This window comes from Amphimedon queenslandica, unplaced genomic scaffold, assembly GCF_000090795.2.
Source record: "Amphimedon queenslandica unplaced genomic scaffold, v1.1 AMPQUscaffold_13511, whole genome shotgun sequence".
NCBI lineage: Eukaryota > Metazoa > Porifera > Demospongiae > Haplosclerida > Niphatidae > Amphimedon > Amphimedon queenslandica.
In genome coordinates, this window is record NW_003546253.1 from 423,516 (window position 1) to 448,689 (window position 25,174).

Here is a 25,174-nt window from a genome sequence, read left to right on the forward strand (position 1 = left end):
TGTTGATTTTTTTATAATATTTCGTATTTTCATTGGTCATTCGGAATCCCACTTCATCTTTTTTTATAAATTTTTTATGTTCTTGTTTGTGTTGATTTTTTAAATAATATTTATAGTATTTCTTTAGTTGCAATTGTGATACTTGTTGATTTTACACAAACAATAATTTTCTTTATTATTATTATCATTGTTATAACATTTATGAGACAGCATCGAATAGACATGCTGAAGGAATTAGTCTTGACACAAGAATCTGTGAGCAAAGAGTGTCCATCTTCCCTGCTATTCCTGTTCTTCCAGGCTGTTGTCAAGTTCATAATTATCATTGCATATCATAAGTCATAACATTAATTAATTGTTTGTTTTTTTAAATAAAATAAAATAACACACTTAATAAAACAGTAAAATGTAAAATCAATACCTTCTTTTAGCTGGAAACCTCCACTAAAGTATTGCTGTAAGTTGATTCCAAGCATTGCTTGGTAAAAAATAACTTGCTTCTGCCAGAGCTGAGAGCTGCAGATCTGAGCATGCGCGACCACACCCAAATTTTGGAGCACATGGCAAGCTTCTTTAATTAACAAAATGGCGGCATGCAGCTAAGATGGCTCGATCCAGCAGTCACAGTCATAGGCGGTTGCAGGCCTGGGCATTAGGGGGCAATGCCCAGGTTGACTTTTTGACCAATAATTATATTCATGATTCTGGTGTGGGCATCCAGTGTAAACTGTGGTAGTTCAACAGGCTTCTTTGTTGTTTTATGCTAAGAAATCATCTCAATGAAGTTATAGATCAGTATTGTCCATTTTCCTTGCAAAATTGTATGGAACCACACCCACTCCACACCCACTAATTATTGATGCCCAGGTCAAACCAAATTTCTGCAACCGCCCATGGTCACAGTATCACTTTATCCTCACCTGAAGAATGATCTGATGGGACATGGACCTGCGCATAGACTGTTGGAGTAGATTGGTGTAAGAATTATCCTTGTAGCACCAACCAATACTGAGATACACACCGACAACTGGATTGACAGGACTTCTGACTTGATGATGAAGATGAAAAAAGGTGGCTGAACAAAACGGCCGGTTCGCCGATTTTTGGATTTTCTCTTAGATAAGGTCTAGAGCTACGCTAGTGGTACCAATGGAGTCCTCTGGTCAAGATGAGGTCCTCTAAGAAGTCTGGTAAGCATAGGAGCTCGTTTTCCCGGTATAGCAAGCAGTGGCGGAGCTGGAACTAAACTGATGCCCGGGCCCGGATGTGGGTGTGTCCTGTTTTTAGCTTTTTCCATAGATGCTTTTTAATTTTCTTTGGGTATTTTACTTGAAAATGCTTGCTAATTGCTTATACCGTAGGTCGGGATATATTCGCGGCTGCAATTATTCAGATGAATAGCTGAACACTAAACACGTGGTCTTAATTGTCATAGCAACGCTCTAACAGTTTCCATGGTTTTTAATTAAATTTTTATGACCGCGAATAATTGCAGCCGCGAATATATCCCGACCTACGGTATGCACCTGTATGCACTTGTTAGTACTCTGGTGAGGCTTGTGGTTGGCTTTATCTAAACTTTGGGCAAGAAATTGTTTACATTGCATCTAATGAATCTCATTATAGAGCTTTGATGCCCAGGCCTAGGCCCGTGTGGGCCCGGGTTCAGCTCCGCCACTGATAGCAAGGCTGCAAAAGTCGTGGCAGCCATTTTGTTTGGGGGTGAATCCTACTTAGTAACGCTACCGCGTTACTAATAATAATCAAATAATACAATTAGTATAAGTATAGGCCTGGGAATATCACTGTCACGATATTTACTAAGCTGCCAAGCAAAGCAACAACAATGACAATAATTTCAATAAGATGAAAGCTACACACATTGTAAATGCTATATACATGTACATGTATATGTAAATGCATATTAATATAAAAAAATATGTACTAATTACTTGCACGTAACACTGAATACATGTCACATACATGTATGTGTACATAGGTACATGTAGTCATGTACGTAAGTGGTATAAGTACATTAACGCTTACATCATGAAGGAAGAAAGCAGACGTGAAAGTGCTGTTTTGAACAAGGCGAGATACACCAACTTGATCTTCATTGGGACCATACTGAGTGTTCTCCAGTATATTCCATACCTACATGTACATTATTATAATTATAAAAATATTAAATTTTATTTACAATAAAGGATCTTTGAGCGGAACTAAAGAAGTTGGCTTCATCATCAGACCCATGGAAACTAAAAATAATAATTATATCTACATGTGCATGTATTTTCTCTTTCTCACTCACTTTGCTCTCTTTTTTGCAACATAAGGAGCAGTAAAGAAGTCGGCGTGCTGGAACGGCTTTGGTACTTTAGGATCAAAAAACTCAAAAGGATCACGAATGTGAAGTGTACTAAAGATGTCCCTGTACCAGGACTTCTCTCTACGAGGAAGATCCACTTCCTAAAAGAGAGAGAGAGAGAGAGACAGAGACAGAGAGAGAGTAGGGAAAACTTGATTGTTATCATAATAATTCATTACATACTTGTATTGGCATTCGGATGAGAAGATCTTCAGCTCCTTTCTCAAGTGCTGGGAAAGTTGCATGGACTTTTACAAACCAGGTTTCACCATCATAATACTATAAAATCATAATCAACATAATAAATATAATAATCAAGCATATACTTTAGGATCCTGGTATTCAAATTGAAGTCCTTTCCGTTCAAGGGCCTCGAAATAAGCCTTCCTCTTATCGGCTCTCTTTGCACTACTCTTCTTCCTTGCTTCTTCATCCCCTTTGCCTTTCTTTGCATCAATGAGATCCTTGTAGGTCAAGCAAATATCTTGAAAGAGAAAGAGAGAGTTATCAGCTAATGTTAGTCATGGTCAATACATGTATTCCCTGCCCCTTTAATTACTGGTGTTAATTGCAAGCCTCTGCTTTTATAGTAACAGGAGGGTAGTCAATGGTATGTGCCAATAGTAACTTGAACCAACAAAAGGTAAACTGTCACACACTTGTAATTGACACTAACACAATCACCCGAAATATTTTGTGGTATAAATAACAATTAATCTTGTATGGCTTAATAACTGAGGCAATTTAATCAGTGTAGTAATTTTAAAACACTGTGCTAACGATAGCGTGTGTTAACCCGATGTTAACACGAGAGCAAAATCAATAATTACTGTGCTATGTACACTAACTAAGTGTTGTACAGATAAATTCTTAATTAAATTATTATTGGAGTAATAATATCATTATTATTTGACTTAATTACCAATCTTCCTGACTCCATCTTTAAAATAGACTGTATCTTGGTCTTCGGTGTCTCTCTGGGGAAACAATTATAAAGTGAATTACAAATTTGTTGTGCTAAATGCTTTGGTATTTACATAATTTGTTACTATAAATAAAACCTGACAAAACCAAGTGTTGCTAATAATAGTATGCATACTACAGTGCAGCTGAACTGAGAGCTTTCGATTCAAACTTACTTCTTGCTTTCGCTCTTCAGATGTTAATAGCTGGATCTCTTCAGCTGCAGGCGCATTGCTGCCTGAGGTTAGTCTCTTGTCATCTACTCTAACGCGCTCAGGCTCTGGAGTAGATTCGATGATGCCTTCGAATCCAATGGGCTTATTTCCTCCCTCCTCTAGGCTAGGGTAGACCGGCTCAGCCATTATATAGTTTTGCAGGAGTGACTGTGACTGTTTTTGCTTGCAACAAGCTGTCCCGCTCACTAGTTCTTCAACTTTCCGTCAAGCAATTATATTTGCTGCCGGCCAGGGTCGATTATTTTATAACTTTTAATAACTTGACTGCGCATGCGTAAAACATGCACCCAGTATAAATCACAGTAATTCATGAAAAATGAATAATTTCAGATTTGTTTAGTTATTTTAGCACAGTGATCATATTACAGCAATTTACTTGTCTACAGTGTGGTTTAACTTTCAGTTGGCATTGTGTATATAGAAGTAAATTATTTAAACTAGCATTGATATTAAGAATACAACATAAATCTAATACTTTCAATTTATAACTTTAAACAATGAAACTATTATAATAAGGCTATTATAAGCACTGATTCAATTAACAGAGACAGGTTTATAGCTCTTTCTTTTATGCAGATATAATGCTTTTATTACTCAAATGATGATAGTTATTATAGTTAATCATATTAGATCTACTCCAGCAAGAATGAGAGATTAGAAATTGACCTTGTTATCCGCATATCAGTGACAACGAATTATTACCAAAAGAAAGATTACATAAAATATTATGCAATTTTGCCAAAAGTAATGCACTTGATTTTTTGAAAGCTATTCTCACTATCAAGAGTACATTAGGGCAAAGGGTGTGTAATATCATTAGATCAGAACTCTTTCTTTATTTTTAAAATATCACAATAAAAAATGAGAGCAGAATTACTCTTGCTAGCTTACATTAGCTGAATAGTAGTGCTTCTTGTCTTCTTTGCCTTCCAGAAGAAGAGTCCTCTCGTCCCCACTGCTGTAAGATACAGAGAATTCAGACCTCGCTTTTGGTTGCAATTTATCATAATCCGGAGCTTCTTCACCAATCCCTGATTCTCCTACTGGCTCAGCCATAGCTACTCTTGGCCTCCTCGACTAACTTCCTCAATTTCCTACTAGAGGCGCTTGCCAGTGAGCTACTATTGTCAACGAGTCTTACTGAATGACTCTTACTACAACTGAACTACGACGGCAATGCTTGGTGGTTTGGCTTAAGTGCTGGCAGACTCAAAAATAACTTCACATATTACAATATGTGTTATAGTACTGAGCTAATGCAATATGCAAGCTGTATATATTAGAGTACTGTGAGCATAGTGTGATTGACTTTGCAATGGAATTACTGAGCTATCAGTATGCTTTGAACCTAATAAACAACAGAAAAATATCTCTGTTACCTCTTAAGACAGTGAATAGAATACCTTGTAGTGCAACAACTGAAAACAGAAGGCTAAACCGTATTGATTTTAATAGTTAGGATAAGAGGTAGAAACTAGAAAAATTTAAACCATAAGTTTTACTTCTTTCTTAGAGACACACACAGCAACTGATGTTCATTTTGTTTGTTTGTTTGTTGTTGTTATAAATTGTATTCATTTTAGTTATTTTTGTAACAAAATACTGGCTTATTATGTACTGTGAACAGGCAGAGGCTTATCTGACCGCAAATTTTCTAATTGCAAGCAACAAAACAAAACTACAGGTAAAATTGGAAAGTTAATGGAAAAAAGCAAAGGGCCTCGAAAAGAGCTGTAAAAGATGTCCATGTGGAATGCAGTCTCTGCTGGCTTTCAAATAGTCCAAGAAAAGCTAGATAAAGCATTGGGAGAAGTAAAACAACACGCACACTTTACTCAAAATAAACTACATGTAATAATTAGGAAGGGGAGGAGCAGAAAAGCACAGACACCACCCACCCTGATGATGATAATGTGACCACTGACCAATCGTCAGAGGCTCCAAAAGGTGTCGATCTAGCAGCAGCACTAAAAGAGGCGGAGCAACAGAACCAGTTACTAAATTTAGAATATTCGCGCCTCCTGAGAGAGAAAGAGGTCAGTGACCCCGCCCACCATCATAGTACATGTACATGTATTTGTTTCTGTGTAGGAAGAGTTGTCAAAGTTACGGGAACAAAGTCAGTTGCCGAGTGATGTGACAAAATTACAAACACAGCTAATTGAAAAGGACAAAGAATTAAAAGTATACACAACAAATATACGTTGTACTCTTAGCTTATATTGTATTTTACCCTTATTTGTTGTTTTTGCAGGAGTTAAGTATTAAAGCAGAGTCGAAGTTTAATAAACTTAAAACTCAAGCGAAAACAAAGATATCATCGCTAACTGATGAGCTAGAAAAAGCGAAAGGAGAGCTATCAATGCAACAAGTAATAATAATAATAATAATAATAATAATAATAATAATAATGTAGTAATATTATTAGTATTAATATTATTGCTGATACCTTCTGATGTGTAGAGTTTTAATGTCTCCATGAGTTCTGAAGTTGCTGTAGACGAGACGATGAAAGAGAGAGTCTCAGAACTGACCGAAGAATGCAGACTGGTGAGGGAAAGAATGGAAGAGAAGGAAAAGGACTGGAAAGAGAAATTGGAAAAGGAGAGGGAGAGGAATGCTCAGACAATAAAGGAAAATAAAGTAATGATGATTAGTATCTGTACATTTACATGTGTAATACCATTATGGTGGCTAATTTTGGAGGTTTTAATTTGGCAAAGTGTTATACTGATAACAATAGTAATAGCATTATGCCAGCCACTAGTCTGAGTGATTATGAATGGCACGTTGCCACACTTTTGCCAAATTGAAACCAGCCAAAAAATACCTGAAATTTGGCAATTTGCTGAATTTTCTCCCTCCTTTAACTTCTTAGTACATGCATAATATTACTTAATATATGTTTAGGAATGTTATGATTTGGAGAAGGAGCAACTGAATGAAGAGATAAGAAGACTGAGAGAAGAGCTGTCAAAAAGCAAAGAAGAAATAAGCACTGTCAAATCCAGGAGGGAGCAGATACAGGCAATGCTCAATAAGGAGAAAGAAGAAAAAGGACGACTAGCACAACAAGTAATGACAGCAATAATAATAATGGTGATTATCTACTCTTGATAATAATAATAATAATAATAATAATAATAATAATAATAATAATAATAATAATAATAGTAATAATAATGAACTTGTTGTTACTGTTGTTTTTGTTGTAGGTTTCTGAGTTGTTGAATAAGTTGGAGGAAAGCGAGAAGAGGATGACAAGAGATTTTAGTTTTGCCTCGTCGGAATTTCAGGTTTGTGACACACCCCCTTGCGATTGCCATGGTTACACTGTTTCTGTGGCAACGTAGATTGTTAGCAGTACAGTGTCTCAAGCTGACTCTGAGGAAGAATGGAAAGTGAGTAATTAATTATTAATTATGTGTGTAGGCGTACAATTGTATGTATTCCTATTTCATACATTACGTTGCTGGGTGGATAATAAAAGTGATTTTCCAAGGAATATTCATCATTGTAATGGAATGTGATATGGTTTTACTTGAACAAGTATGATATGGTTGTGGTTTATAACCTGTAATTACATTACTATACAAGTATGCACACATATTTGCAGTATTAACTATTAAGTCATAAGAGATAAAAGAGAAATTACGTATTAAATGACAGTTGTACGTACTACATGTACATTTATACAGTGTAGATATGTACATGTATATGCATGTTACATTATATGTGTGTGTGTGTGTAGGTGGTTAGAGCTAGTGGTAGCAGCAGTGAGGGAAAAGAGACTAGCCCGCCTCCTGAAATATTGTCAATTGATGATAATAATGCAACACAAGGGAGGAACAAAGTGAGGGGAAGTCATAGTACAGGGTATTGCATCAAAAATCACTAAGAGAGAATCCTTCATTTTTATAATTTTTCCTGATGCATATACATGTATTTATGTTGTGTAGAAAGTTTGAACTGATTTTGATCGAAATTGGATTTTTATGAATTTTTAAATTTGCTCCAAAATCGGGTCAAAGTCCCTGTACTATAGTACAGGGTCAGTGGCCAAATTTTGCCAAAAATGAAAAGGAGAGAATCCTTCATTTTTATAATTTATTCTGATGCATATACATGTGCTTATGTTATGTAGAAAGTTTGAGCTTATTCCGATAAAAAATAGATTTTTTATGAATTTTTAAAATTATTGATGTTTTATTCTTTGTAAAATCCTCATATTTTTCCTCTTTCTCTCTCTCTCTCTCTCTCTCTCCAAAGCCTACATCTCTGAGAAGCACTCCAGAACTTCTAAAAGAGAACAAGGCAAAGATGGAAGAGGAACTGGGAGAGAAAGAGAAAGAGATTAACTCGTTAAAAGAGCAGCTGGGGAAGGCAAGAGAAGACCAAGCAAAGATAACAAAGGACTATGAAGAGAAGATGAAGACTCAAATGATAGAGCAAGAGGCTTCAGTGATTGAAGAGAGTAAGAAATTAAGGGCACAAGTGGCGTCGCTACATGAAGTGATAGCAGAAATGGAAGAGGAACTGGGAGAGAAAGAGAAAGAAATTAACTCGTTAAAAGAGCAGCCAGGGAAGGCAAGAGAGGACCAAGCCAACAGTTTAAAGATAGTGAAAGACTACGAAGAGAAGATGAAGGCTCTACATGAAGTGATAGCAGAAATGGAAGATGGACTGGGAGAGAAAGAGAAAGAGATTAACTCGTTAAAAGAGATAATGAAAGATTACGAAGAGAAGATGAAGGCTCTACATGAAGTGATAGCAGAAATGGAAGAGGAACTGGGAGAGAAAGAGAAAGAGATTAACTCGTTAAAAGAGCAGCTGGAGAAGGCAAGAGAGGACCAAGCCAACAGTTTGAAGATAATGAAAGACTACGAAGAGAAGATGAAGGCTCTACATGAAGTGATAGCAGAAATGGAAGATGGACTGGGAGAGAAAGAGAAAGAGATTAACTCGTTAAAAGAGACGAAAGACTACGAAGAGAAGATGAAGGCTCTACATGAAGTGATAGCAGAAATGGAAGAGGATATAACAGACAGGGATAACAAGATCAAAGAATTGAAACCAGTGACACCGGAATCAGCTCAGACGAAGAGGGAGGAAGAGGCAAAGGAGAAAGAAGAAACTCTTTCGACCTTGATATCAGACAAAACGAGACAAATTCAAGAAAAGTACGATCAACTACTCAAAGAAAAGGAAGAATTATTAGGAACCTTGAACAGTGAAGTGACTAATATGAAGGAAATGCTGGAAGAGAAGGAGAGAGAGATAGACCAGCTTAAAGAAGACAGAGAGAAAAGCAAAGACAGTCTAACAAAATTGAAACAAGAGCTTCGATTAGCAGAAGAGAGCAAGGAGGTTTTACTAGAGAAAGAGGGGGAATATAGAAAGTTACTTGAGGAAAGTGAAACTTTGAGATTAAAAGTTCAAAATTTGCAAGAGGAATTGGTATCAGCAAAAGAAGCTTGGGAGAGAGCAAAAGCTGATTATGAAGTAAAACTAGAGGAAGAATCGAGAGCTCACATAGCGTTACTAAACGACAAAGAGGAAGAGATAAAGCAACTCCAAAATCTCAAATCCACCGAAATAGCGTCACTGCGACGCTTGGTAGAGGAGAAAGAGCTGGAAGCTGCTAAGAGCATGAAGAAGGTTGAAGAAGAAAAGGAAGCTTTGCTAGTGGAACTGAACCAAACGAAACATGATGTACAGCAACTTGAGGGCCAGAGGGAAATGGAGAGGACAGAGAAGGAGGAACTAAAAGGAGAAGTGAACCGACTGGCCGAATCAAGCTTGACGTTTTCAGCTGACTCGGCGAGATGTCGCGAGAACGTACTCCAACTTGAGGGAGAGTTGAAAACGATAAAAACAGAAAAAGATAAACTTCAAAAGAGACTCGAGAAGAGTACAAAGAACGAGAGAGAAGCAAAGAGAGAGTTGGAGGAGAGAGGGAGAGAGCTGGAGGCAGTGAAGGAGAGGAACGAGTCACTGGGCACAGAGCTAGAGAGATATAAAAACGAAACGGGAAGAATTAACAATCAGTTCTCATCAGCAGTAGAACTGCTTAAACAAGATAATCTCAAACTAAAGGTAAAACACATCAAAATATTTATCCTATGCATATGTACATGTTACTTTAAAATAGGCTGTACTGTACATGTACAAGAGCATATGTGTTATAATCATTATTGTTTTATTTTAATTTTGTGTTGTTGTTTAGGGTGAATTGGAAGGAGTGAAGACTGAGAAACTAAGGCTAGAGCACACTGTTGACTCACTGAGGGAGCAGATAAAAGAAGAGGGAGAGAGGAGTCTTAGGCTTGCTGATGAAAACAGACAAATTAAAAAAGAAATGGAGACAATTTCGACAAAGTAAGACTTTGTTATGACAACAGCACTCCCCAATGCCTAGTTGTAATTAACCAATGAGTTCAAATTCACACTTAACTTACTACAATCGTTAAAATACCTTTGCCTCATTTTATAATAACGTTGTTTGACTTCTCTCCCTCCCTCCCTCCCTCTCTCTCTCTCTCTATTCTAAGGTGTACTAACCTAGAAGATGAGAGAAGCAGCCATTATCAGAGGATATCAGAGCTGACCCTATCACTAAGCACACATCAAACATCAATAGAGTCACTCACCAAAGAGAAAGAATCCCTCTCACTTGAACTCAATTCAACACTTCAGAACACTCAGTCGCTTGAAACGAGGGTCATGGAACTAACCAATCAGATTGTAGCATTGGTGAGAGATAAAGAGAGTTCGGAGGAGGCAGTGAGACAGTTGCAGCGCTCGTACGCCGGACTGGAGAGAGAAAAGGAGGAAACTGAGATTAGAATCGAGTCCTTAAAGACTCAGTCTCTATTGCAAAAAGGTTGGAGCAAAGAGAGAGAAGTAAGCATAAAAAATAAAAGTGAAATTAGAGAAATAATATCTTCTCTTTCTCTCTTAGTCTCTTTTGGCTAGGCTCTCAGAGTGTCAGTCTCAGCTATCAGCGAATGAGAGTGAAAAGGGAGCGTTGAAAACTAGCAAAGAAGAACTTGAGGCAAACGTTGAGTCACTATTGAATGAAAAAGAGGAATTGAAGGCTTCACTTGCGAATTCTGAAGGTTTACTATTATTATTATTGTTGTTGTTGTTGTTGTTATTATTATTATTATTGGTGTTTCGTTGAATATTGTTTTTTCTTATTTTTAAATAGTTGAGAGAAGCAAATATCAAATTGAAGCCAGAAGGATAGTAGATCTAGAAGGAAGGTGAGTGATACTGAAATGAAGCATTGTGCCAAGTGATGCCAATGCCAATAGTAATCTATAGTAAGGAACATTGCAGCTGTTGAATGAATTATAAAATATCATTTTTAAAGAAAGCTTGAATAGAAGGTGGAATTCTCTGTACATGAAATTACATATACATGTACATGTACATGAGTTGTACACAAATTATGTACATGTACATGTACATGTACATCTACATGTACATGTACATGTACATCTACATCTACATCTACATCTACATGTACATGTACATGTACATCTACATGTACATGTACATCTACATCTACATCTACATGTACATGTACATGGGTATAATCTAAAACAACAATACAATGCAACATGTGTTTTATGATTTATTTATTTATTATAGGTTGTCTACTTTGTTAACGGAGCAATCCCGATTGCAAGTTGAGCTGGAGTCAGAGAGGAACAATAAAGACAAGACTTTACAAGAATTGCAACAGCTTCGATCAAAATCAATGGATTATGTAATCAACATGGAGGAACAAACCCCACCCACTACTAACGAAAGTATTTGTACAATAATATAATAATAATAATAATAATATTAATGTATTTTTAGGTAGTAATGGTAATGCTTCAGAATGGCTGAGGCGGTTTATCAAAAATCCAAAGTACGATGATAAAAATTAAATGATTTTTATTTAAAATTTCTTCCTCTGTAGCATCGTATTACTTAGGCTGGTCAGGGCTACTCCACAGACAAAGCTGCTATTTTTAGGATATCTAATTTTATTGCATTTGATTCTGTTTTATCTCATGTTTTTTGCATAATAATAACATTTATTTCTTCTTCTAATAATAAAAATTAATTATTATTCATGACGTTAATAATTCAATTCCACTCCTATCAAAATGGCGTCTTATGGTAAGGTACATCTACATGTATCAATTACATGTACACAGTGATTTTATCATTATTAATCATAGGATAAAGCTTTATTAATTATTATTATATTGTTCATAGTATCAGTCTCTATTTGTGGGAAAGGTGAGACTAAAAATATAAATATTAAAATAGAAAAAATAATTTATATATTTATAGTAAAGATAGGCCGAACACTGGGCATCGAACATTACAATTGCTATGGAAACGTTTTGGGGCGTGTCTCACTGATTCCGCCAGCTAACAATACGAAATTATTAAAAGTAGAACAATTTATTATTAATTTCAATTGTTTGACGTAAACAATAGATAATTCAAAAGGCTTTAAGGACGGATCAAGCGATTAATATTACAATAATAAATGAAATGGTTAGCTAATATATGAATTACTTTAATCTAATTGATGTACATGTACATGTACCACAAGCACTACCGTGTAGCGGAAAATTTGGAGGGGATTAAATTTGGCTTTTTAATAGCCATTCGCCAAAATAAAATTCACCATTTTGAGCCATTATACACATACTCAATGGCACGTGGCCACTAATTTGCCAAATTAAAATTTGCCGATCACAAAAATTTAGCAATTCGTCAAATTTAATTCCCTCCAAAATTTTTTGCTATACGGTATATGTACATAAACTGCATGTACTAGGTGAATTATTATTCAACTGATGGTCATACGATTAAACGAATACTCTATCAAGATAAGACACTGTGTTATGACCCACCCATTGAAATAGGACGACTGCTCACCCTTCGATATGCTACCATGGCAACAAGCCCCGCCTCTAGTCTATTATCTGGAATCGTGACAATAGACGTTGATAGTCATAAAAACTATTATCTTCATAGCCACACCCAAGACAATCACGAATCAATGTCCGTATATGAAAGATGGAATTTTAAAAGGAATTATTCTAAAGTTTCAGAGTGTGAGATGTGTTGTACTATCGTAAATCAATCTGATTGGCTGCCTGTTACTATAGCAACGTTTAACATATGGAATGTAAACAGTACGAGTGAAGAGGATTCTAAAAAGAGATTGCACAGACTTTGTAAAGTAAAGATTTAATAATTGTCGCATTGATTTGATTTGACAGTGCTCCAAAAGCATTTTCAATTTTTTTATTATTAAAATTGGCCATTTCCTGAAAAATGCCCTGTACTATAGCCCATGGTTTTTTCCAAGAAATGGCTCCAAAATCACTCCAAATTTTTATTACATTTTCTGATACATATTGATGCCCTTATGCTATGTAGAAAGTTTGAGCTGATTCCGACTTCAATTTTTCAAGTTACGGCCATTTTAAGAAAATGCCAAAATTCTGAAAAATACCCAAGGCTATAGCCCATGGTTTTTTTCAAAAAATGGCTCCGAAATCACCCCAAATTTTTATTACATTTTCTGATTCATATTGATGTCCTTATGCTGTGTAGAAAGTTTGAGCTGATTCCGACTTCAATTTTTAAAGTTACGGCCATTTTAAGAAAATGCCAAATTCTGAAAAATACCCAAGGCTATAGCCCATGGTTTTTTTCAAAAAATGGCTCCAAAATCACCCCAAATTTTTATTACATTTTCTGATACATATTGATGTCCTTATGCTGTGTAGAAAGTTTGAGCTGATTACAACTTCAATTTTTCAAGTTATGGCCATTTTAAGAAAATGCTAAAATTCTAAAAAATACCCAAGGCTGCTTTTTTTCAAAAAATGGCTCCAAAATCACCCCAAATTTTTATTACATTTTCTGATACATATTGATGCCCTTATGCTATGTAGAAAGTTTGAGCTGATTCCGACTTTAATTTTTCAAGTTACGGCCATTTTAAAAATGAGCCATTTCCTGAAAAATACCCTGTAGTATTATTAGTCCAATTCTTTTTTTTCAAAAAATGACTCCAAAAATGCTTAAATTTTTTATTGCATTTTCTGATCCTGCACTATGAATGATGGTATTTGTCTGCTTGTGAAGTTTATGAAAAACCTACCGTATAAGACGATTTGTTGGCGGGAGTTTTCTTTGGCGGTTTTGTGATGGCTAGCTTATTGGCGGATTTAATATTGGCGGTTTCTAACAATTTAATTATATCCCCACCCTTAGGCGGGGTTTTACTTAAGCGGTTGTGGTTCGTGGAGAACATTATTATCAGAGAAAGACTGTACCTTTTCTGGAAGATTGTATTCTTTATCACCTGATTTAGAGACTGGCTTAAAGAAACATAGTAAAGCCATGTTAGCTAGCTTCTTTTAACTAAAATTAATGTGGGTGTGGTCACACGCATGAATGGAATTATTGCTTGCGGATTTTATTTTGGCGTTTTTATATAAATCCGTCAATCTGCCAATATAAAATCCCCGTCAACATTTCATCTTATACGGTATTTCTGCTTGAACTATGATTGTTATTGTGATCCTTCAGGTTATATCATCAATTGACATTATTGGGTTCCAGGAGGTCAGAAATATAATGAAAAAATCAAAGACAATATCACAAATACACCAACTACACAAATCACTGCCTAAACATCAAGTATAGTTATATTGCTTTTTAAATATTCTATTCCATTCCTTTCCTATTCATTCCATTCCCATTCATTCCATTCCTTGTCATTCCATTCCAATGTTAGTTTGTATATCAGCCTGCAATGTTAATGGGTCTTAACCCAAGGGAAGAAGAGGGTGTGGCCATCTTTTCACGCTATCCTATAGTATCAACCAATACTATCCTATTGCCATGGTAGCCACAAACCAGTCACAGGACTCTCTCACATAATTACATTAATTCCACTAGGAACAGAACTGATCCTAGTGATTTCCATCAAAGGGTTTGTCTACATTGCACCATTGCATTGCCTAATGACAAGAAGGTGATTCTAATAATAATGCTCCTTTTTAAGTCCCTAATTTTTAATTTTAGCTGGAAGTTTTCAATACTCATTTGTCTCTTAGTGAAGATGCACAGATGAAGTGAGAAAGAGAGAGAGGATTCTAGTAATATTATTATTATTATTATTATTATTATTATTATTCTAGTTCAGTAAAAACTATTATTAAATATGTACAAGACTCTGATCTTAAAGGGGATATAATAATAATGGGAGATTTTAATAATGAAGACAGCTCTACAGTTATCAAGTAAGTTGTTGAATAATGTTTTTTTGGTATAATTATTGTATTGTACAGGTACTTGGATGAGAAACTAAGCAAATTAGGATTTGTTGATGTATGGTTGAATAATAATAATAATAATAATAATAATAATAATGAAGGTAATACATTCTGTACCTTAAATGAAGAGCTGACAAAGAGAGTGAGTATTTTAAAAATTGATTTTTAATCCCGTGACCCTCTTCTTCTCAGATTGATTACATATATGTACAGTTAAAGTCTCATCTATATATTAATGATACATATTTAATTGGATCAAAGTGAGTCACCTTTTCTACTTTTTTTAGTTACCTCATTCTTTATTCATAGACCAGGGTCTCCTCCACTCTCTGATCATCTTGGATTGGCTGTTCAGATCAATGTTAACTAAAAAATAAATTATCAGATGATTCAGTTTATTATATAAGAGCAAATATACACATATATTATTATCATCATCTTTATTTATTTTTTAAAATAAGGATTGAAAATTTTACAAATCCCCCACTCTTTATTTCTCCACCCACGTGACTTCACGTGTGCTGCCACCCACTCGATCACGCCTACAATCATTATTAACAATTTAACCAGTCAACAGAGGAAGAAAGGAGAGGTGGTTTGTGGAGAAAGATGTCCTTTGATAGAGATATTGACAGCGGGTACGACGGTAGAGACGAGGAGACTGTTACTAGAGAAGAAGATAAAAACGAAGTCATTGTAGAGAAACCAGTGGAAAATGTAGAAATAGAGGAGGAAGATGAAGATGGAGGAGAGAGAGAAGATGAGAAAATGTCAGAAGAGGAAGAAGAAGAATTGATGTCATTACAGCCGACTGAGGAAGATGAAGAGGAGCCAGTTACACAAGAACATTTCATTGAAGAAGGACAGTCTCCAGAAGAGGAGGAGAGAGAGGAACCATCTCCGAAAGAAGAGGAGGAGGAGCAAGAAGAGGAGGAGGGGTCACCACCACAAGAAGAGGAGGAGGGACAGCAGGAAGAGGAGGAGGAGAAGGTACCGTCTCCGCAAGAAGAAGAGGAGGAGGCGTCCCCACCACAAGAAGAGGAGGAGGGATCGCCACCACAAGAAGAGGAGGAGGGACAGCAGGAAGAAGAGGAGGAGGAGAAGGTACCGTCTCCGCAAGAAGATGAAGACCTGTCACCACAACAAGAGGAGGAGGAGGAGGAGGTACCACCCCCGCAAGAAGAGGAGGAGGAGGAAAATGAGGACCTGCCACCACAACAAGAGGAAGAGGGGAAAGTAGAGGAAGAGGTGCCACCTCCGCAAGAAGAGGAGGAGGAGGGGAAAGTGGAGGATGAGGGGAAAGTGGAGGAAGAGGAGGAGGGATCATCTCCACAAGTAGACAAGGAAATGGTGCAATCTACACAAGAAGAGGCTGAGCAAGAAGAAGAGGTGGTCAAGCTACCTTCTCCAGAAGAAGATCAACAAATTTCTGAAAGTGAAGGGCCTCATCCTCATCAAGACGAGCAAAAACAGGAGGAGGAGGAGTCTAAAAAACAGGAGGAGGAGTCTAAAAAACAGGAGCTGACACAAGAAGAGGACACAGGGTCTCCCCAAGTAAAAGAAACTCAATCTATTCAAACTACTTTTACAATAGACATTGATGTTCCAGCTAACGTCTCAAGTGAAGCCGCTACTAAGTCTCCGCCCACTCAAAAGATTAAAACCACGCCCAAGACAAAAGCGTCACGTAAACCCTCAAAGAAAACCACACCCATTTCATCAAATAAAGAAAATAAGAAAGTCGTCAAGGCACCGACTGAAGTTCAACCCAGCAAAACCACACCCACTTCCTCTCCTAGTTCCTCAAGAGGTTCCCCTAACGTTTCTAGTGCTCGTAAAAGCAGCGGGAAATCATCAGTAAGAGTCTAAGAGATAGTGTGTGTGCACCTGCTAATGAATGTGTATCAGTGTTTATGCCAAGTTTACATGTGTAATTACTACAAATTAGGGTACTCTCCTTCCCTCTCACTTTATCTCTCTCTCTTCCTTTAGTTTAAAGCAACAGTTCCTAAGCCGTTTAGTTTTAGTCTGGATCGGAGGATAGAGAAACGAGGAGAGTACGACAAAAAGATAAGACTTCAACGCGAGGCAATGGAGGAGAGGGAGAGATTGGAGAAGGAGAGAAGAGAGAGAGAGGAAGAAATAGCCAACAAAGCACACAGGAAGTCACTCATACACAAAGTAATAACCACATGCCACCACTCTACATGCACACCTGCATCTCTCCCTCTTTAATATGAGGAGTACATAACTCCATCAATAGTGTAATATGTATTGGATTGCTCTAGTGTAGTGATTCAACATGTGAATAGAGTAAAATTGTATTTTGTTAATTATTGTTATTCACCTCTACTGTACACAAACTTGTTGTACTGCAATAAACAATAAACTGGTATCTGTGTCCACGCCCACTTAGGCTATTGTCATTAATATTGTCTTGTCTTTGTATATAGCCTACTCCAATACAGCAGTATAATCCCATTACTGTTGTGCCCAGTTCAAAGCCATTGACAGTCCCCGACCCGCCAAACCTTTTATTGGGATCCAGAAAAAGAGGTTCGATTAAAAACGGTGAAGGACAACTCAAAGAAGCACTGTAGATACTCAGAAGAGAAGACAAAGACTTTTACACGTAATAGTAACTGTAGATTAATGTATGATACATGTGAGAGGGATGGGGTAGCACTAAACATTATTTTTGTAGAGGTAACTTTCATTTTTAGTTCCATGTCATATTTTGTGTTTTGATATTGTCAAGAAAAAACTTTTAAAATACACTACACATTATAAATAAAATAAAACTGCTATCATCATCATGAGTCAACTATTCAAAAGTATAGTAATTTATTCACATGTGCATGGAGGGCTATTTCCTAAGAGCTAGTGCTGCAGCAGCTGCAACGAGTGCCAAACCCGACGCCATAACCTGTCCCGATATTTTACGACTTCTCCCTTCTCCCTCTCCTTCCTCTTCTTTCCCACCCTCTGAGTCTTCATCATTCCTCTCTCCATTCGTGCTATCATGCCCTGCCTCACTACCTCCTGATTTAGACTGAAGAGGAGGCGAAGGAGACGAGTAATAAAATACGGCCCCTCCTCCCTCTCCTCTCTCCTCGCAGTCGCTCTCCCTAATGTTAGCCAGTAATGAGTTCCTCCTACCATTACCAGTAGCACTACCAATAGTCCTTACGCTGCTTGATACAGAGTCTGAGACTGAAGATTGTGAGCTAATTGATAACACCATTGGCCGAGACAGTGACGGGTTATTCCTGTTATCCTGGAGCATTTTCTTTGCCTCGTTAGGTGATGCTACTTCAACAACATTCGGGGACATGTGTTCTCGGCGAGAAATGGGCGGGGTCTCACTTCGTTGCCCCGGAAACCACAGTTCCCACCTTTTGCTTTCTTGTCCTTCTTCTCCTGGTTGTTCTTCGTCTATTAGTACTTCTGCACTGACTGCTCTACGGAGCGGAAAGTCATTCTTTCTGTCGTGTATTTTGAACTGCTCAGCCTCAATGTCGCCATCATAGTCATAGTCCATTCGTATTTCAGGATTGTCGAATGGAGTATCTCCAATCCAATCCTAAATAGATAATGATAATAATAGAAGGTGATAATGGATAATAATAATAATACACGCAATACATTCATGCAATAATATAATGATTGGTAATATAAATAATAATATACATGTACATGCAATACAATTAATAATGATTGATAATACAAAATACAATATATGCCATATATTCCACAAGGATTAAATTTTGTGATTTTCGCATTTGGATAAATTCATAAAATTAAAATCCGCAAAATAGCGTGCTGATTGTATAGTAGGCGTGGTAATTATATTGAAATTGCAAAATTTTTATCCACGAATACAAAATGCAGCCAAATCGTGAAACTTTATACCTGCGAAATATGTTTCATTCAATGCCCTATTTATAATGTCAATGCTATTAATACCGTATAGCTTGAAATTTTTGTGGAATGTAAATTTCGTGGTTTTCGTGGTTGTGGGGCTTCCCATGAAATTGAAACTCAGGAAATCATTGCATCCCCTTACAGGCTATGTAAACTTTCAGCCACAAAAATTAAACCACGAATTGCCCCACTAGGAGCAAACCACGAAAATATCGACCCACGAAAATTTCAAGCTATACCGTACTTACTATTCCAAACTGTGTAACATCCTCTATTGCCTGGGTCGTATATTCGTTAATTACTTTCTCCAAATTTGGTAACTTCTCGTACAGCCTATACCCCAGCCATGTCACTAGCAGTGACTGATCCTGTACGTATTTTGCTTGTAATGAGAGCCATCTCGAAACTCTTTTAAACTCACTGTACATTAGTTTATTTTTCATTGCTTGGACCATTATTAAGCTTATCGCCTCGTTCAACTTGTCGTGGTATTTTTCATCAATCAACCGCCCGACCATTAGTATCTTGTAGGCAGCGTAGTCCTCTGGAGTGGGGGCGTGGTCCAATTGCTGACAGTACTCATAGAACTGAGGATCATCCAGTGGAAGGGAAGGTGAGGTCTTGGCGGTAGCCCCGCTCGGTTTTTCGTCATTTTCCGATGTTTCAGGAACCGATTCGAGATTGGGATCATGAATTTGGGTGTGGCTATGAGTGTGGCCCATAGAGTGATCACTGGCTGATAATGGATGAGAGAAATAAGTGTGAATGGGAGAATCAGAGAAATCGGGAGAAGCAATCGACTGACGAAAGAAATTTGTATTAGAGTGGAAGGCAGTCGTTTCTGAGCTAACTCGCACAAATTTTTTAGTATGAAGGTCAGGCTCACTAGAGGAAGGAGATAAGTCGTCTTCAATGGCCATCATTGAGTGTATCAGTGAGCTTTGGGACTGAGAGAGGTCTAGTTCTTCTCTTTTGTTGTTATCATGGACGTTGGTTGTTTCCTTACTCTTCACTTCTTCCTCCTCCTCCTCCTCTTTTTCCTGTTCCTTTTCATCATTTCCTTCAGTTTCTCTCAAAGGCCTTCTCTTTGATGTCCTCTCTCCCGATTCTTCTTTGGTTTCTGTCATTCTTTCTCTCTGAACTCCATCAGCTTGCACAATTCTTTTAGCCATCACTCGGCTGCTCCTACTGGTAGTGGTACTAAGTAAAAGTGGAGGCGAGGAATGAGATTTAAGTCTATAGGAATCAGTGATTGGAGGAGGAGGAGAAGCAAAAAGTAAAGGAGCTGGTTCCAATGCATCAGCAACGGCATCACTAGTTATTGCTTCACTAGTTGCTGATACAGTAGAGTCATTGTGTACACTGATAAAGCTAGTTTTGAAGCTGCTTCCACATGCTTCCTCAGTGATGGTTTCAACCTCTGGTTTACTAGAGGTAGTAGCTATCCCTAGTAATTCTGAGGGCAGAGATAAAGTCATATCATGTTCGGTTTCTTCAGAATTGCCAAGATGACCTGCTTCCCATGAAGACGATTTCTCTGGTGTATCTCTATCATTGCTTGAATCGTGCGAGAATCTCCTTGTCTTGCTGCTGGCTGATATGTTCTTAATCTGTTCAGTTGTGAGTCGATCTAGAACATTCTTTCTTCTCCTCGCGGCCACTTTGAAAACAGTGCTCACAAATAGTTTAGTCTTGACCGATTTCTGTGACTGATAGCAAGAGGAGGCTGAAGAGGTTATTAGGACGTTGCTGCTAGAGGCTGCTGTGCTTGAGGCTGGAGAGAGAGGAGGAGGGGCAGGGTCTCGCAGGGAAAACAACTGCTTGGCATGATGCACCAATTCTTGTTGGTCTTCTTTTAATGTCTTCTGTACAACATGCATATCTCTGGAGAAGAGAGAGAGAGAGAGAGAGAGAGGGAGAGGAAGAGAGGGCAAAGGAGAGGTGAAGGTTTGTGTGAAGTTAAACACTATAAAAGTGTAATGAAATAATCAGTTTCCTATCTACAGTAGTATTAATAAAAGGAAATTAAGGGAATTACCATTACTTAATGGTACATGACAGTCAACAATCTAATAACATGCTCATACTCTTTATAGTAAAGAAAATATTGGAATTGTGAAAAAATTCCGAAAACTGAACAATATTTACACATAATCTGCACAGTCATTGAGCTTATATGGGGGGGGGGGACAATAATTATTACATCACTCATTTCATTCTATTGGGCTTGATTACAGAAACAAGACAATGATATACCTATATCTGCTTACTTTAATTCATTTAATTCTTCTCTTTGTTGTACGTGTATGCGTCCCAGTTTTCCTCTGTCAGACTCCTTCTGCATATGCCCCAATCCATCCCAACCAACATACACCAGTTTCTTGTTGTTGGTCAGCAAGGAGGCTTTATTGCAGACAGCAGCTGCTAATGGAGCCCAGACGTGAGAATGGTGAAGAGTCTTTGTCACAACGGCACTCTCTTTGACAACGCTCAGTTCTGCCTCGTTCATTAGTCTTTGCTTAGAGAGGAACAGGTCGGTTTTAGTATCCTTTAACTCTACAGACACGTACAGGCCAGATTCGATCGTAGCGTCAGACTCAGCTGTAGGGTATTTCTCTTGAGGGAAACTACATGCATCACTCATCTTGAGTTACTTTTTATGTCTTTTTACTATCAAAGCTGCTGAGGTATGAAAACCACTCCTGCCAGACGAGCCCCACCCATCAACACCCACGCATCGACTAGGAGGAGCTAAAAATGGCGTCAAATGAAGCGGTATCCTTGAGTCCTGGTATCATATACCTCAGTAGGATACCTCCTTATATGAAACCAAATAAAGTGAAGCACATATTCTCACAGTATGGTGAGATAGGTCGAGTGTATCTACAACCAGAAGGTCTGCTAGTAATTAATTTAATATTAAAAACAATTATTTCACTTTTTATGTCCTTTTTTTTTTATTTAAAAATGATGATAATAGATCCTGCCGTTAGAAAGAGGAGAGTGAAATTTGGTGGGAACAGGAAACAGAACTATACTGAAGGATGGGTCGAGTTTAAGGACAAAAGAATAGCAAAGAGAGTAGCCTTGATGCTTAACAATACCAATGTTGGTGGAAAGAAGCGAAACTACCACCATGATGATCTATGGAACTTGAAATATCTCTCGAAATTCAATTGGACCCATATCACAGAAAAAATAGGTAAAATAAAATTTACCTTTATAACTATGATTACGTGTGTATCTAATGTTGTTTTATCAGCATACGATAGTGCAGTGAGAAAGCAGAAATTGCACACTGAAGTCTCTCAGGCTAGGAAAGAAATTGATCATTATTTGCAAGCAGTGGACAAAAAGAAAGTTAAAACAGCTATTCTAGAGAGGAAGAGAAAAGCAGGAACACTTGATGAGGAAGAAGAGGTACTGGAGTCTTTACTTATTCATTGCTGCTATTGTTCTTTATAGGGGAGTAAAATAACTAGAAAAGTGAAACAAAGAAAATTGAATGAGTCCGAAGAGACAGGAACTACGAATTGCTTGAGTGACAAAATCTTATCAAAAATATTAAGATGATCATTGTGTTGTACAATAATAATACTAATTACAGTACAAAACTTTTTTGAGTTTGCATTTAAATGAGGGAGAGATGAGAGCATAACAAAAAATCAAACTTTTATTATCATTTGGTTACGCATGTCCTTGTGTCCATCTCCTTCCATTTCAATCCTGATTAGGCTGTTCAGCTGTCATACGGGAAGCCAATGAGCTCTCTGGAGCCATCCCAGCAAGAGACTGTAGCAGCGTCTGTACAGCTGGATTAGAATCACCTACAGCAAGAGTGATACAGTGACAAGCATCAGCCAGGAGCCTCTCTAGCTGTTGAATGCGCTCCTTCAAATCCAAATTCTCTTTTTTCAACTTATCGTATTCTTCGTTGCTGACTCCACCAAAACTACCGGGACCAGAGCTAGAGTAGCCGGGATTACTAATAAAAGGTGTCTGGCCAGGAATCCCCTTATTACCCTGATAACTAACAATCTGCTTGATCTCCTCTTCACTCGGATGGTAGAATTTACAAGTGGACCCACGACCACAGATACCCTTTACGTAATCACGACAAACATTATCTGCAATCGCTTTGAGGGCGGAGTCAACTGGAGCCCCACCCACTTTATCGCCACGGAGATGCGTCGGAAGGAGACCAGTCTGAACGAAATAGTCTTCGTCCTCTTTTAAGGTGTGTAGCAGTTTACAACTGGGTCTGTGACAACCGGTTTCTTGATGGTCATGGCAGAACAAAGAACGGCTCAGGCAAACCCTCTCATCTTTTTCTTCAACGCACGTAACGTGACGATACTGACAATTTGACCCACGGGTGCATTGACTACGTAGGAAATCAATACAGATATCACAGAAAAACATCTTGGACATGTTCCTAGAGCAAAGGGAGTCGCAGAAGTATCCCTGCTCCACAAACACTTTTTGCTCGTCAAAGTTTGCATGAATGTACTTGCAGTACTGTCTAGGGCACCTCTTGTTTTGGAAGTCATGACAGAACAAGTTTTTAACGATCGCCTCCCTGTCGTCCATGTCCTCTACGACGTCTACATGAATCAGGCGACAGTTTGATCCTTTCATGCACGTACGCTTCAAGAAATCAACACAATAATTGGAATATGTGAGTGCTTGGGTGACCCCACGGCTCTGAGACGGGTTGCCGTAGCGACTGTTCCCTTGACGATTCTGGGGAATATCCCATTCTCGCCAGTTGTTGTAATCGTAAGGATAAGGCCCCCCTCCTCCTCCTCCTCCCCCTCCATAATCATAGGACTGTTGCTGATAAGGAGGAGGGTAAGGATTGTACCCTCTACTTGGACCGCCCCCACCCATTCCATATCCTCCTCTCCCTCTCATCATGGGCCCTCCCCTTCCTCCTCCTCCTCCCCTACCCCCGCCCCTCCCACCACGTACTTCGCTACCGAAACTCGTGTAACGAGACTGCGAGGATTGGTCCTCCGCTCGGTCAAAAACAGTTGCCGGTATTACGCCCGTCAAAAGGAACTCGTCTTCCTCTCGTCGCGTCACATGGAGGAAACGACACGTCCCACGTGAGCATATGCCACGGTTTTGAAAGTCGTGACAGAACTTTGCTTTAGCCATTGTCTCTCTTTCATCTAACGAGATGACTCTATCTGTGTGCGCTTTGTTGCAGCGCGGGCCTTTTGGACAGAAGCCACGTAAATGGTCGACACAGACGCTCATGTTCATTAGTTTTCGCTTCTTCGTGAGGGGGTCGGCATAATCATCTATAGGTAAGGACCCAACATGATCATAGTGATCATAATATTCGGGATTCACAAATCCACCACCAGACGCCATTTTGATTTTATTTTAATTGACCAAAAATTTGACTTTTAAACTGCGCATGCGCAATAGAGAAACTGGAATCATGAATAATTCATTAAGAGGTTGTGCAGTTGTTCAGCTCCGCCTTCTTGCATGGTCCTTGTCTCCTTGCTTGTCAGCCATAATGGTGAGTAAATGTGAGAGATCTTTGTAAATCAATTTATGCATACATTTTTCTTTAGCTATAATAGTTGTAATACCTTATACTTTAATTGCATTTTTTATGTGGGTAGCTATAATGCCCAATTCATTTGGATTTATTTGTACTTTTATTTATGAAGGTAAACGTACCCAAAACCAGGAAGACCTTTTGCAAGATCTGCAAACACCATCAAACCTTTAAAGTAACCCAGTATAAAGCTGGAAAAGCTAAGCTCTACGTACAAGGTGGGCGAGTCATAATTTTAAATGATAATTTTTTGTACGATTATATCAATAACTATTTTAAATTTTTTTTGAGTAGGTAAGAGAAGATACGATCGCAAGCAAAGAGGATACGGTGGTCAAACTAAGCCAGTTTTTAGGAAAAAGGCAAGGAGACTGTTTATATCACACGTGTAGTTATTAGGCTAAGATAATTAATAGGCCAAGACCACTAAGAAAGTTGTTTTAAGGATGGAATGTACGACGTGTAAAAAGAAGACTCAAGTTCCTTTGAAAAGATGTAAACATTTTGAATTAGGCGGAGACAAGAAGAGAAAGGTATATGTTACTCTTGTCTTGTTTTTACCTGATGATTGCTTTGTCTTTTGTTTAGGGACAAATGATTCAGTTTTAAGTTATTCTACATTTGTTATTATGTTAACGATAATAATAACTAATTGTAATGTGGTTGTATGGGGGTTGTCTAGAAAACTAGGATACATAACATTATGTCTAGAATGATATAATATCAATGATGATCAGCAATT

General features: G+C 37.9%; 7 protein-coding genes across 11 annotated transcripts in view; 5 read left to right on the forward strand and 2 right to left on the reverse strand.

The window, feature by feature from the left end:
• LOC100640950 (anoctamin-7-like) overlaps window positions 1-4,705 on the reverse strand; it is an 8,814-nt gene extending 4,109 nt beyond the window's left edge. For 2 of the 3 annotated variants that reach the window (XR_002188677.1, XM_020005489.1), the window contains exons 1-7: window positions 3,508-3,809; window positions 3,291-3,345; window positions 2,695-2,852; window positions 2,552-2,647; window positions 2,312-2,469; window positions 2,201-2,258; window positions 2,047-2,154 (exon numbers count right to left, since the gene is read on the reverse strand). Coding sequence is in view for 2 of the 3 variants with exons in the window: in XM_020005489.1 (XP_019861048.1) it covers window positions 2,047-2,154; window positions 2,201-2,258; window positions 2,312-2,469; window positions 2,552-2,647; window positions 2,695-2,852; window positions 3,291-3,345; window positions 3,508-3,693 (819 nt within the window). In the remaining variant the exon portion in view is untranslated. Of the gene's footprint in view, window positions 1-2,046; window positions 2,155-2,200; window positions 2,259-2,311; window positions 2,470-2,551; window positions 2,648-2,694; window positions 2,853-3,290; window positions 3,346-3,507; window positions 3,810-4,458 lie in introns of those variants that run through there. The other variant, XM_020005496.1, reaches the window with a different exon arrangement.
• A 514-nt stretch (window positions 4,706-5,219) lies between these two features.
• LOC100641074 (trichohyalin-like) lies at window positions 5,220-11,682 on the forward strand. 3 transcript variants are annotated; one of them, XM_020005482.1, is made up of 18 exons: window positions 5,220-5,379; window positions 5,430-5,603; window positions 5,659-5,751; window positions 5,822-5,938; window positions 6,031-6,210; window positions 6,478-6,642; window positions 6,783-6,863; window positions 6,921-6,968; window positions 7,319-7,420; window positions 7,837-8,074; window positions 8,327-9,663; window positions 9,794-9,945; window positions 10,119-10,470; window positions 10,529-10,685; window positions 10,778-10,832; window positions 11,224-11,384; window positions 11,437-11,488; window positions 11,540-11,682. In XM_020005482.1, exons 1-18 carry the CDS (start codon window positions 5,308-5,310, stop codon window positions 11,646-11,648), a joined length of 3,645 nt encoding a protein of 1,214 aa, XP_019861041.1. In that variant the 5' UTR covers window positions 5,220-5,307; the 3' UTR covers window positions 11,649-11,682. The 3 variants fall into 3 exon arrangements, with proteins under 3 accessions (XP_019861041.1, XP_019861028.1, XP_019861035.1); XM_020005469.1 differs by having other exon boundaries at window positions 7,837-9,663; XM_020005476.1 differs by lacking the exon at window positions 7,319-7,420 and having other exon boundaries at window positions 7,837-9,663.
• A 22-nt stretch (window positions 11,683-11,704) lies between these two features.
• LOC109588632 (uncharacterized) lies at window positions 11,705-15,303 on the forward strand. Its single transcript, XM_020004779.1, has 13 exons — window positions 11,705-11,747; window positions 11,805-11,865; window positions 11,920-12,023; window positions 12,070-12,129; window positions 12,416-12,823; window positions 14,185-14,295; window positions 14,393-14,502; window positions 14,557-14,632; window positions 14,683-14,732; window positions 14,799-14,900; window positions 14,949-15,075; window positions 15,126-15,193; window positions 15,243-15,303. Exons 1-13 carry the CDS (start codon window positions 11,730-11,732, stop codon window positions 15,301-15,303), a joined length of 1,356 nt encoding a protein of 451 aa, XP_019860338.1. The 5' UTR covers window positions 11,705-11,729.
• Window positions 15,304-15,427: 124 nt separating this feature from the next.
• LOC100641202 (golgin subfamily A member 6-like protein 6) lies at window positions 15,428-17,713 on the forward strand. Its single transcript, XM_011411301.2, has 3 exons — window positions 15,428-16,790; window positions 16,926-17,114; window positions 17,387-17,713. The coding sequence occupies exons 1-3, from the start codon at window positions 15,543-15,545 to the stop codon at window positions 17,531-17,533; spliced, it is 1,584 nt and encodes a 527-aa protein (XP_011409603.1). The 5' UTR covers window positions 15,428-15,542; the 3' UTR covers window positions 17,534-17,713.
• LOC109589414 (uncharacterized) lies at window positions 17,669-21,568 on the reverse strand. The gene is made up of 3 exons (XM_020005510.1): window positions 21,128-21,568; window positions 19,106-20,741; window positions 17,669-18,516 (listed from the first exon to the last, which is right to left on the reverse strand). Exons 1-3 carry the CDS (start codon window positions 21,499-21,501, stop codon window positions 17,800-17,802), a joined length of 2,727 nt encoding a protein of 908 aa, XP_019861069.1. The 5' UTR covers window positions 21,502-21,568; the 3' UTR covers window positions 17,669-17,799.
• Window positions 21,546-22,581, forward strand: LOC100633665 (pre-rRNA-processing protein esf2-like). The gene is made up of 4 exons (XM_003383354.3): window positions 21,546-21,753; window positions 21,838-22,059; window positions 22,120-22,277; window positions 22,323-22,581. The coding sequence occupies exons 1-4, from the start codon at window positions 21,615-21,617 to the stop codon at window positions 22,428-22,430; spliced, it is 627 nt and encodes a 208-aa protein (XP_003383402.1). The 5' UTR covers window positions 21,546-21,614; the 3' UTR covers window positions 22,431-22,581.
• Window positions 22,582-24,304: 1,723 nt separating this feature from the next.
• On the forward strand, window positions 24,305-25,136 carry LOC100633793 (60S ribosomal protein L44-like). Its single transcript, XM_011411255.2, has 5 exons — window positions 24,305-24,390; window positions 24,545-24,650; window positions 24,727-24,794; window positions 24,849-24,965; window positions 25,021-25,136. The coding sequence occupies exons 1-5, from the start codon at window positions 24,307-24,309 to the stop codon at window positions 25,039-25,041; spliced, it is 396 nt and encodes a 131-aa protein (XP_011409557.2). The 5' UTR covers window positions 24,305-24,306; the 3' UTR covers window positions 25,042-25,136.
• Window positions 25,137-25,174: the final 38 nt, after the last annotated feature.